This window comes from Pipra filicauda, unplaced genomic scaffold, assembly GCF_003945595.2.
Source record: "Pipra filicauda isolate LSUMZ 115617 unplaced genomic scaffold, ASM394559v2 scaffold388_size762695_pilon, whole genome shotgun sequence".
NCBI classification, from domain to species: domain Eukaryota; kingdom Metazoa; phylum Chordata; class Aves; order Passeriformes; family Pipridae; genus Pipra; species Pipra filicauda.
Genome location: NW_024104518.1, coordinates 62,133 through 74,164, shown reverse-complemented (window position 1 = coordinate 74,164; position 12,032 = coordinate 62,133). Strand labels below are relative to the sequence as shown.

At 49.6% G+C, this 12,032-nt stretch overlaps 1 protein-coding gene across 1 annotated transcript in view; it reads right to left on the bottom strand.

Annotated features, from left to right (window-relative positions):
- EEF1D (eukaryotic translation elongation factor 1 delta) overlaps positions 1-8,813 on the bottom strand; it is a 14,526-nt gene extending 5,713 nt beyond the window's left edge. Inside the window, exons 1-4 of the mRNA XM_039384955.1 lie at positions 8,015-8,813; positions 5,423-5,494; positions 1,884-1,991; positions 5-55 (exon numbers count right to left, since the gene is read on the bottom strand). Of these exons, the coding sequence (XP_039240889.1) occupies positions 5-55; positions 1,884-1,991; positions 5,423-5,494; positions 8,015-8,134 (351 nt within the window). The 5' untranslated portion in view covers positions 8,135-8,813. The remainder of the gene's footprint in view (positions 1-4; positions 56-1,883; positions 1,992-5,422; positions 5,495-8,014) is intronic.
- Positions 8,814-12,032: the final 3,219 nt, after the last annotated feature.

Here is a 12,032-nt window from a genome sequence, read left to right as displayed (position 1 = left end):
GGGAAATCCGGGCCAGGAGCTCGTTCTGGTCGCCGGCGGCTCCGGAGCCACCGCTCTGGAAGGAGGAGGAAAAGCGGGATGAGGCGGAGCCGGTTCCGCCCCTTTTCCCGAAAATTCCACGCGGCAAAGCCCGGGGGGGGGGGAGGGGAAGGAGGGAATTTGAAGAGCTTGAAGTAAAAACGTGGATGTTTTCCCCTCAAAGGGTTTTATAAAATCGGGATGAGGACTAAAGGATGGGATAAATCCCGAGGGATCCCAGGCACTAAGGATAACGTGGCTTTTCCCGCTCTTTTGCCACGGAAAACATGGAAAACTCGACCCCAAATTTCACACCAAGCCCCCTTAAAAATCTTGGAATCCCTCAGTCTCCTCTCCCAAAAACCAAGGCATGGGAGAGTCACTGGGAAAGGCGGGAAGAGATCCCAGGATTTCTACGTTCCCAAATTCCCGGCCCAGCTTTTCATTCCTAACAATTTAAACCAAATCCCAAGGGAATAATGTTATCCCGAGGATTCCAATGGATTTTTTTGGGAGGCAATAAACAGCTTTTTGGTTTGTTTTATTAAGGAGGTTCCTTATCCAGCGATTCCGAGGAGCAAAGGGAAGGAAAACGACGGGATTCGTGCTCGGAGAGTTTTGTTTCCAAGGGAATAGAGACGGGGGGAATAATTTATCCCGCACGGAATTCCAAGGAGATCTCACTTGGGATGGAGAGAGGGGAGAAAACAAGGTCTGGATCCCAGAAATCCAGGAATGGTTTGGGGTGGAAGGGACTGGAAAGATGATCCCGTTCCCATGGAAAGGGAGGGAAAACTTCCACCATCCCAGGCTGCTCCAACCCGGCCTTGGACACTTCCAGGGATGGGGCCGGAGATTCCTGGAGCGGGAAGGTCTCCAGGGAGAGCCTTCTCCAGAAATTCCACCTTTTCCAGCCTCGGGAATTCCGGCGCGAATCCCCAGCTGTGGAACCAGGAGATCTCAAATCCCGGGATCTCAGCCCCAGGATTATCCAGGAGCCAGAAGGGAGGTGGGAGAGGCGGATCCAAGGGAATAGAAAGGGGGGGAATAATTTATCCCACATGGAATTCCAAGGAGATCTCACTTGGGATGGAGAGAGGAGAGAAAACAAGGCCTGGATCCCAGAAATCCGGGAATGGTTTGGGGTGGAAGGGACTTGGAAGATGATCCCATTCCCATGGAAAGGGAGGGAAAACTTCCACCATCCCAGGCTGCTCCAACCCGGCCTCGGACACTTCCAGGGATGGGGCCGGAGATTCCTGGAGCGGGAAGGTCTCCAGGGAGAGCCTTCTCCAGAAATTCCACCTTTTCCAGCCTCGGGAATTCCGGCGCGAATCGCCGGCTGTGGAACCAGGACATCTCAAATCCCGGGATCTCAGCCCCAGGATTATCCAGGAGCCAGAAGGGAGGCGGATCCAAGGGAATAGAAACGGGGGGGGAATAATTTATCCCGCACGGAATTCTAAGGAGATCTCACTTGGGATGGAGAGAGGGGAGAAAACAGGGCCTGGATCCCAGAAATCCGGGAATGGTTTGGGTTAGAAGGGATTGGAAGATGATCCCGTTCCCATGGAAAAGGAGGGAAAACTTCCACCATCCCAGGCTGCTCCAACCCGGCCTCGGACACTTCCAGGGATGGGGCCGGAGACTCCTGGAGCGGGAAGGTCTCCAGGGAGAGCCTTCTCCAGAAATTCCACCTTTTCCAGCCTCGGGAATTCCGGCGTGAATCTCAAATCCCAGGATCTCAGCTCCAGGATTATCCAAGGAGCCAGAAGGGAGGCGGGAGAGGCGGATCCATCCCTAAGGAATGGGAAGGAGCCTCCTCATCCCAACCGGATCCTGTCCCGTTCCCTTGGAAAACTTACGGAGGAGCGTCCCGGCTGCTTCCGGGCACGGCCACAGGGAATGTCCCGGCTCCGAGCGGGAGGAGCAGGAGCAGGAGGAGGAGGAGGAGGAGGAGGAGGAGTCTTCTGCTGCAGGGAGCGGAAAAGTTTGGGAAGAGGGGAAAAGTTTGGGAAGGCAGGGAAAGTTTGGGAAGACAGGAAAGGTTTGGGAGGAGGGAAAAGGTATGGGAACACAGGGAGAAGTTTGGGAAGAGGGAACGATGTGGGAAGATGGGAAAAGTGTGGGAAGAGGGGAAAGGTTTGGGAAGAGGGGAAAAGTTTGGGAAGAGGGGAAAAGTTTGGGAAGACAGACGGGAAAAGTTTGGGAAGATGGGAAAGGCTGGGGAAAGGTTTGGGAAGAGGGGAAAGTTTGGGAAGAAGAGAAAGTTTGGGAAGGTGGGAAAAGTTTGGGAAGACAGGGAAAAGTTTGGGAAGAGGGGAGAAGTTTGGGAAGAAGGAAAACTGGGGAAGAAGGAAAAGTTGGGGAAGATGGGAAAAGTTTGGGAAGAGGGAAGAAGTTTGGGAAGAGGGGAAAAGTTTGGGAAGGCAGGGAAAGTTTGGGAAGACAGGAAAGGTTTGGGAGGAGGGAAAAGGTTTGAGGAGAGGGGAAAAGGTTTGGGAACACAGGGAAAAGTTTGGGAAGAGGGAACGATGTGGGAACAGGGGAAAAGTGTGGGAAGAGGGGAAAGGTTTGGGAAGAAGGAGAAGTTGGGGAAGATGGGAAAAGTTTGGGAAGAGGGGAAAGGTTTGGGAAGAAGGGAAAAGTTTGGGAAAAGTAGGGGGAGATGGGAAAAGTTTGGGAAGATGGGAAAAGTTGGGGAAAAGTTTGGGAAGAGGGGAAAGGTTTGGGAACACAGGGAAAAGTTTGGGAAGACAAGAGAGTTTTGGGAAGAGGGGAAAAGTTTGGGAATATGGGAAAAATGTGGGAAGATCGGAAAAGTTTGGGAAGAGGGGAAAAGTGTAGGAAGGTGGGAAAGGTTTGGGAAGACGGGAAAGGTTTGGGAAAAGTTTGGGAAGAGGAGAAAGGTTTGGGAAGGCGGGAAAAATTTGGGAAAAGTTTGGGAAGATGGGAAAGGTTTGGGAACATGGGAAAAGATTGGGAAGAGTTTGGGAAGATGGGAAAAATTTGGGAAGAGGGAAAAGTTTGGGAAGAGGGGAAAAGTTTAGAAAGACGGGAAAGGTTTGGGAACATGGGAAAAGATTGGGTAGAGTTTGGGAAGACAGGAAAAATTTGGGAAGAGGGAAAAGGTTGGGAAGAGAGGAAAAGTTTAGAAAGACAGGAAAGGTTTGGGAAGATGGGAAAAATGTGCGAAGATGGGAAAAGTCTGGGAAGAAGGGAAAAGTCTGGGAAGGCAGGAAAGGTTTGGGAAGAAGGAAAGGTTTGGGAAAAGTTTGGGAAGATGGGAAAAGTTTGGGAAGGCGGGAAAAGGTTTCCCCACTCGGAGGCAGCTCAAGGGTGGGAAAGATCCACATGCAAGGAAAAGTCTTGGAAAAGTCTTTGGAGCGGGAGGGACGCGGAGCACCCGGAGCACAAACATTCCTCCAGGAATTCCGGAGGCTTCTCTTGGATCTCAACTAAAGGAGCAGCTCCGGGATGGAACAAATCCCGAGGGATTCCAGCTGGCACTGAGGATAAAGTCGCTTTTCCCGCCCTTGGATCCCCAAAATGCCACGGAAAACATGGAAAACTCGACCCCAAATCTCACACCAAGCTCCTTAAAAAAATCTTGGAATGGCTTGGAATCTCTTGGAGCCTGCGGGAAGCTCCTGCAGCCCTCGGGGATCGTCCCATCCCTGGGGCACCGGGGATAAAAATCATGGAATGGCAAAGGCAGGAAGAGCCTCTGGAGTCCATCCCGGTGTTCCCTCGATCCCTGTTCTCAGGTGCCACATCCATGTCCCAAATCCTGGGATCCATCCCAAAGCCTGGGATCCACAGGGATCCACGATCCCCCCGGGAATGGCGGCGACTCCGCCCTCGGGCCGGGGTGAAAATTCCAGGAAGGAATTTTCCCAGCATTCCACCGGAACCTCCCCCGGAACAACTCGAGGCCGTTTCCTCCCATCCCGTCCCTCGTTCCCTGGGAGAAATTCCCAAATCCCACCCGGCTCCACCTTCCCATCAGGGAATTTTTGGGAACAAGGTCCCTCCTGATCCCGCTTTTCTCCAGGATGAGCCTTTCCAGCTCCCTCAGGAAGTTTTCCAAACCCTTCCCAGCTCCGTTCCCATCCCTGGACACGCTCCAGCCCCTCAGGATCTTCCTTGGCATTAAACATTCCCAGTATATCCCAAAAAATCCCTGATCCCAGGATTTGAGGGGCCTCAGCACAGGGAGAGGACACTTTTATTCCCCGTTAATGATAATCCCACAAAAAAAGAGGGAAGAAGGAAAAGATTCAAGGTCTCCAACTGGAATTCCTCCCTTTCCCAAATCATGGAGCAAGAGGCACATCCAGGTCCCAAAAATCCTGGGATTTGGTCAAGCCACAAGCTCAGAAATCATGGAAAAGTTGCCTCTGGGGGATCTTCCCTGAGGGAAGGATGATCCAAGCCTTGGGAAAACGGGAGCACCAGCCCAAATCCCACATTCCCTGCAGTCCCGTTTTCCCCAAAAGGAACATCCCAGCAGGAAAAAAAAGGGCGGGAAAAGCCCAACTCGAGGAATTTTCACCCAAATCCAGGGATTTTCCTTCCCATAAAGCCATTTATGACTTTAATATTTCAGCTTCCTCTTGGAAAAATTGGGAATTTTAAGAGTGTTATCCCTACTCAGCACAAAACCACATTCCTGAGGGAATTCCTGAGCTCCCACGGGAAGCTCCAGCAGCCAAGTTGAATTCCCTGGAAAACCCCATTTCCTTTTAACAGCCCCTGGAAACAGGGAAGAGAAGGTGGATCCCAGGGGATCCCAAAAACCCCACATTCCAGCACTTCCCTCCTCAGCCAAGACCTGTGGGAACATCCCAGCAGGAAAACAAAAAAAAGGCGGGAAAAGCCCAACTCGAGGAATTTTCACCCAAATCCAGGGATTTTTACCCCTAGTACAACACTTTTTAATTGGATATTTTGGCTTCCTCTTGGAAAAATTGGGAATTTTCACAGTCTTGTCCCTATTCAGCACAAACCCACATTCCTGAGGGAATTCCTGAGCTCCCACGGGAAGCTCCAGCAGCCAAGTTGAATTCCCTGGAAAACCCCATTTCCTTTTAACAGCCCCTGGAAACAGGGAAGAGAAAGTGGATCCAAGGGGATCCCAAAAATCCCCCACATTCCAGCACTTCCCTCCTCAGCCGAGACTTGTGGGAACATCCCAAAAAAAAGGCGGGAAAAGCCCAACTCGAGGAATTTTCCCCCCAATTCCAGCAGTTTGGAAGCTCGGGATGGGCCGGAGCAACACCAGCATTGCTCCCCCTTGCTCTTCCCTGCCTTCCCAAGGAGCCAGGGAAGGTGTGGGGAGCCGGAATTCCAGGAAAAAGCGGGAAGCAGGCAGAGCCAGCCGGGGGAGGGGGGGTTTACTCACCCCTTCCAGGGATTTCTGGATGTTCTCCCTGGCTCTGGCGATGTCCCGCAGGATCGTGCTGGCTCCGTTCTCCTGCAGACAGCGGGGAAAGAACCCACAGATTCCTTGGAAAACTCACCAAAAAAAACCAGGAAAAGCGAGCAAAAGGAGGGAAGAACCGAGAGGGGAAAGCGGGAATCATCCCGGCCGCGATCCCAGCGGGATTTGCCGCCCGGAGCGACGGAACCCCCGCTAGGATCAGCCTGGAAAAGGGGGTTGGAATTGCCCTGGAAGGTTGGGAAAGGTGCCAGAGGGTTGGAGTGACTCCAGGATTCCCTAAAAATCCAGCCCCAGGCAGATCTTTTCCATAAAATTCTCTGTACTCAGGAAGTGACAGCCCTGACTCCAAGTCTTGTATCCAGACCCAAAATTCCAGCACACAAGGAATTTTTTCCCTCTGCTCCTGCCTGGAAAACTTGGAAAGCTGCCAAAGGGTTGGAATGACTCCAGGATTCCTTAAAAAGGGTTGGAATGACTCCAGGATTCCCTAAAAATCCAACCTCAGGCAGCTCTTTTGGAATATTCCCTGTGTCCAGGAAGTGACAGCCCTGACTCCAAGTCTTGTATCCAGACCCAAAATTCCAGCACACAAGGAATTTCTTCCCTCTCTTCCTGCCTGGAAGGTTGGAGTGACTCCAGGATTCCCGAAAAATCCAGCCCCAGGCAGTTTTTTTCCATAGGATTCCCAGAGTTCAGGCAGGAAGTGAAAGCAGATCTTTGGGAATATTCCCTGGGTCCAGGAAGTGACAGCCCAGACTCCAAGTCCAAAATTCCAGCACACAAGGAATTTTTTCCCTCTGCTCCTGCCTGGGGTTGGAATTATTCTAGTATTCCCTAAAAATCCAGCCCCAGGCAGCTCTTTTCCATAAAATTCCCTGTATCCAGGCAGGAAGTGACAACCCTGATTCCAACCCTGTATCCAGACCCAAAATTCCAGCACACAGGGAATTTTTTTTTTCCCTGTTTTCCTGCTGCCAGAACTTCCCCTGGATTTAAAGATCCCCTTCCCAGAAATTCCCTGCTCCGTTCACTCCCTGCCTCTTCCCAAAATTCCGACCTCACAGGCCCAACCTGAGCCGGGAAAACTCCTCCCAGGTCCCAAATCCCGGGATAAAGAGGCAAAGGAAAAGAGGGATAATCCTGGATACGTCCCAGTGGGAAGCACCTGGGGAGGTTTTAAGGAGCGTGGGGATATTTTTCCAGGGGGAAAAGGGTTGGGAAACTGCTGCAGGACCTCCAGGAATCCTTCAAATCCCAGGGAAAACTCCTCCCCCGGGAAACTTGGAATATTAAACACTTCCAAGAGGTTTTTCCATCCCTAAAAATCGACTCCCAGGACTCATCCAGAGCTTCCCAGTTTTTATTACTGGCAGGAATAGCCAAAACCAAATCCCTGTCGATCCATGGGGGAAAAAAAACCTTTGGAATTGTGTGGGAAAAATCCCTGGCACTACAGAGAAAAATCCCTGTCAATCCATGGGAAAAATCTCTGGCACTACAGGGAAAAATTCCCTATGGAAAAATCCCTGGCACTGTATGGAAAAATCCCTGGCAATCCACGGGAAAAATGTTTGCACTACAGGGAAAAATCCCTGGAAAAAGATCCCTGGCACTGCAGGGAAAAATCCTTGGAAAAAAACATTGGTACTACAGGGAAAAGCTCCCTAAAAAAAAATCCCTGGAAAAAAAAATCCCTGGCACTCCAGGGAAAAATCCCTGGCACTATATGGGGAAAATCCCTGGAAAAAAAATCCCTGGCACCACAGGGAAAAATCCCTGGAAAAACAGCTCTAGCACTGCATGGAAAAATCTCTGGCACTAGGAAAAATTCCCTATGGAAAAATCCCTGTCAATCCATGGGAAAAATCTCTGGCACTACAGGGAAAAATCCCTGGAATTCCAGGAGAAAAACCTTTGGGACTATGTGGGAAAAATCCCTGGAAAAAAATCCCTGGCACTACAGGGAAAAATTCCTGGCACTCCATGGGAAAAATCTCTGTAACCACATGGAAAAATCCCTGGCACTGTGGGAAAATCCCTGGAAAAATATCTCTGGGACTACAGGGAAAAATTCCTGGCACTCCATGGGAAAAACACTGGCACTACAGGGAAAAATCCTTGGAAAGACATCCCTGTCACTCCATGGAAAAATACCCGGGACTCCATGGAAAAATCTCTGGAAAAAACTCCCTGGCACTAGAGGGAAAAATCCCTGACATTCCACGGGAAAAATCTCTGTAACCACATAGAAAAATTCCTGGAAAAAAATCCCTGGCACTACAGGGGAAACTCCCTGGTAAAATTAAGGATCCAGGCCATGTGACCTCTGAATTCTCTGGGATCAAATCCTCCAGAATCCATAAAAATCATGGAATTAAAAAAATCCCCCCAACCCATAAAAGAGACCAAATCGGTTTTAACTCGGGGTTGGATTGGGAATCACCGGGAAAACTCGGAACAAAAGAGCCCCAGGAACGGGATTCCCCCCCTCCCACCTCCCCCCAAATCCCGGTGGGATTCCCGAGGTGGGGAATTCCCGAGGCCGGGAATTACCTGGGAGCGGTTGGAGCCCCCGCGGGGGCCGTTGAGGCGCTCGTAGAACCGGCGCTCGGCGTCGTCGTATTTGTGTTTGTCCAGCCAGACCTTGTCGTGCAGGAAATGATCCAGGGCCATTTTCCTGGGAAAAAAACGGACGCCCCCGGGTCAGGGAAGGAGCCGGGAAGGACGGGATTTGAGGGAAGGAGCCGGGAAGGACGGGATTCGAGGGAAGGAGCCGGGAAGGACGGGAACGGGGAATGGTCGAGGCGGGAAAGGGTTTGGAGGCGCCGGGATCGGCTTCGTTAATGAATTAATGCTCTTAATTAATGAACCACCTGCCTGAGCCGGGCAGGGGCGGGATAAGCTGATCCCGACCTTATTCCATAAAAAACCCTGCTGGGATTTGAGGGGGAGCGCCAGGGAAGGGGAATGAGAAAGGAATGGAAACATGGAATTAGGGAATGGTTTGGGATTAATGAACCACCTGCCTGACCTGGGCATGGATGGGATAAAATGATCCCAACCTTATTCCATAAAAAATCCCACCAGGATTTGAAGGAGAAGGGGAAGGAGAAAGGAATGGAGATGTGGAATTGTGGGATGGTTTGGAAACATGGAACTGTGGGATGGTTTGGGATTAATGCACCACCTGCCTGAGCTGGGCATGGCTGGGATAAGCTGATCCCGACCTTATTCCATAAAAAACCCTGCTGGGATTTGAGGGGGAGCACCAGGGAAGGGGAATGAGAAAGGAATGGAAACATGGAATTAGGGAATGGTTTGGGATTAATGCACCACCTGCCTGACCCGGGCAGGGGCGGGATAAGCTGATCCCGACCTTATTCCATAAAAAATCGCGGTGGGATTTGAAGGGGAGCACCAGAAAAGGGGGATGAGAAAGGAATGGAGATGTGGAATTGTGGGATGGTTTGGAAACATGGAATTGTGGGATGGTTTGGAGACGTGGAATTGTGGAACAGTTTGGGATTAATGAACCACCTGCCTGACCTGGGCATGGATGGGATAAAATGATCCCAACCTTATTCCATAAAAAACCGTGCTGGGATTTGAGGGGGAGCGCCAGGGAAGGGGAATGAGAAAGGAATGGAAACATGGAATTAGGAAATGGTTTGGGATTAATGCACCACCTGCCTGAGCTGGGCATGGCTGGGATAAACTGATCCCGACCTTATTCCATAAAAAATCTCCACTGGGATTTGAGGGGGAGCACCAGAAAAGGGGGATGAGAAAGGAATGGAGATGTGGAATTGTGGGATGGTTTGGAAACGTGGAATTGTGGGATGGTTTGGAGACGTGGAATTGTGGAATAGTTTGGGATTAATGAACCACCTGCCTGACCTGGGCATGGATGGGATAAAATGATCCCAACCTTATTCCATAAAAAATCCCACCAGGATTTGAAGGAAAAGGGGAAGGAGAAAGGAATGGAGATGTGGAATTGTGGGATGGTTTGGAAACGTGGAATTGTGGGATGGTTTGGAGACGTGGAATTGTGGAATAGTTTGGGATTAATGAACCACCTGCCTGACCTGGGCATGGATGGGATAAAATGATCCCAACCTTATTCCATAAAAAATCCCACCAGGATTTGAAGGAGAAGGGGAAGGAGAAAGGAATGGAGATGTGGAATTGTGGGATGGTTTGGAAACATGGAACTGTGGGATGGTTTGGGATTAATTAATGAACCACCTGCCTGACCTGGGCAGGGGCGGGATAAGATGATCCCGACCTTATTCCATAAAAAAAAACCCACTGGGATTTAGGGGTGAGCTGCTGGATCGGGGAAGGGAATGGGAAAGGAATGGAAAGATGGAATTAGGGAATGGTTTGGGATTAATGAACCACCTGCCTGAGCTGGGCATGGATGGGATAAGCTGATCCCGACCTTATTCCATAAAAAACCCGGCTGGGATTTGAAGGTGAGTGCCAGGGGAGAGGAAGGAGAAAGGAATGGAAACATGGAATTACGGAATGGTTTGGGATTAATGCACCACTTGCCTGACCTGGGCACAACTGGGATAAGCTGATCCCGACCTTATTCCATAAAAAACCCCGCTGGGATTTGAAGGTGAGTGCCAGGGAAGGGGAATGAGAAAGGAATGGAGATGTGGAATTGTGGGATGGTTTGGAAACATGGAACTGTGGGATGGTTTGGGATTAATTAATGAACCACCTGCCTGACCTGGGCATGGGCGGGATAAGATGATCCCGACCTTATTCCATAAAAAAAAACCCACTGGGATTTAGGGGTGAGCTGCTGGATCGGGGAAGGGAATGGGAAAGGAATGGAAAGATGGAATTAGGGAATGGTTTGGGATTAATGAACCACCTGCCTGAGCTGGGCACAACTGGGATAAGCTGATCCCGACCTTATTCCATAAAAAACTCTGCTGGGATTTGAGGGGGAGCACCAGAAAAGAGGGATGAGAAAGGAATGGAGACGTGGAATTGTGGGATGGAAATGTGGAATTCGGGGTGAGAAGGGCTGGAAAGGTGTTGTGGTTCCAACCCCATTCCCGTTTTCCAGAGGGAAGGATGTGCCGGGATCTCTCCAGACTGGACTCGGACGCTTCCAGGGATGGAAAATCCGCGGGTTCTCGGTGGGGAATTGGGATAATGGGCAGGAAAACTGGGAAGGGAGAGATCTGGAATGACGTGGGAAAATCTCTGGCGCTGCAGGAAAAAAATCCTGGAAAAAAATCCCTGGTACTCCATGGAAAAAATCCCTATGGAAAAATCCCTGGCACTAAGTGGGAAAATCCTGGTCACTACTTGGAAAAACTCCCTATGGAAAAATCCCTGGCACCACATGGAAAAATCCCTGGCACCACACGGAAAAATTCCTGGAAAAAAATCCCTGGCACTCCATGGAAAACTCCTTGCCAATACATGGAAAAAATCCCTGGCACCACATGGAAAAATCATGGGAAAAAAATCCCTGACACTCCATGGGAAAAATCCCTTTAACTACATGGAAAAATCATGGAAAAATCCCTGGCTCTCCATGGAAAAAATCCCTGTTCCTCCATGGAAAATTCCTGGTCACTACATGGAAAAAATTCCTGGAAAAAAATCCCTGGCACTACATGGGAAAATCATGGAAAAATCCCTGGCTCTACATGGAAAAAATCCCTGGCATTCCATGGAAAAATCCTGGTCACTAAAGGGTAAAAATTCCTGTGGAAAAATCCCTGGCACCAACTGGAAAAAATCCCTACGGAAAAATCCCTGGCATGACCTGGGAAAAATTCCCTGTCACTACATGGAAAAAATCATGGAAAAAATCCCTGGCATTATGTGGGAAAATCCTGGGAAAATCATGGAAAAATCATGGAAAAATTCCTGGCATTATGTGAGAAAATCCTGGTCAAAAAATGGAAAAAATTCCTGAGGAAAAATCCCTGTGACTACATGGAAAAAAATCCCTGGAAAAAAAACCCTGGCACTCCATGGGAAAAATCCCGGGAAAAAAAAACCCTGGCACCCCATGGAAATACATGGAAAATTCCAATACATGGAAAAATTCCTGGTAACTACATGGAAAAAATCCCCATGGAAAAATCCCTGGCATTACTTGGGAAAAATCCTTGTCAATACGTGGAAAAATTCCTGGAAACTACATGGAAAAATCATGGGAAAAAATCCCTGACACTCCATGGGAAAAATCCCTTTAACTACATGGAAAAATCATGGAAAAATCCCTGGCTCTCCATGGAAAAAATCCCTGTTCCTCCATGGAAAATTCCTGGTCACTACATGGAAAAAATTCCTGGGAAAAAATCCCTGGCACTACATGGGAAAATCATGGAAAAATCCCTGGTATTCCATGGAAAAATCCCTGGCACCACATGGAAAAATCATGGAAAAATCCCTGGCACTCCATGGGAAAAATCTCTGTAACTACATGGAAAAATCATGGTCACTACATGGAAAAAATTCCTGTGGAAAAATCCCAGGCATTCCATGGAAAAATCCTTGTCAATACGTGGAAAAATTCCTGGCACTACATGGG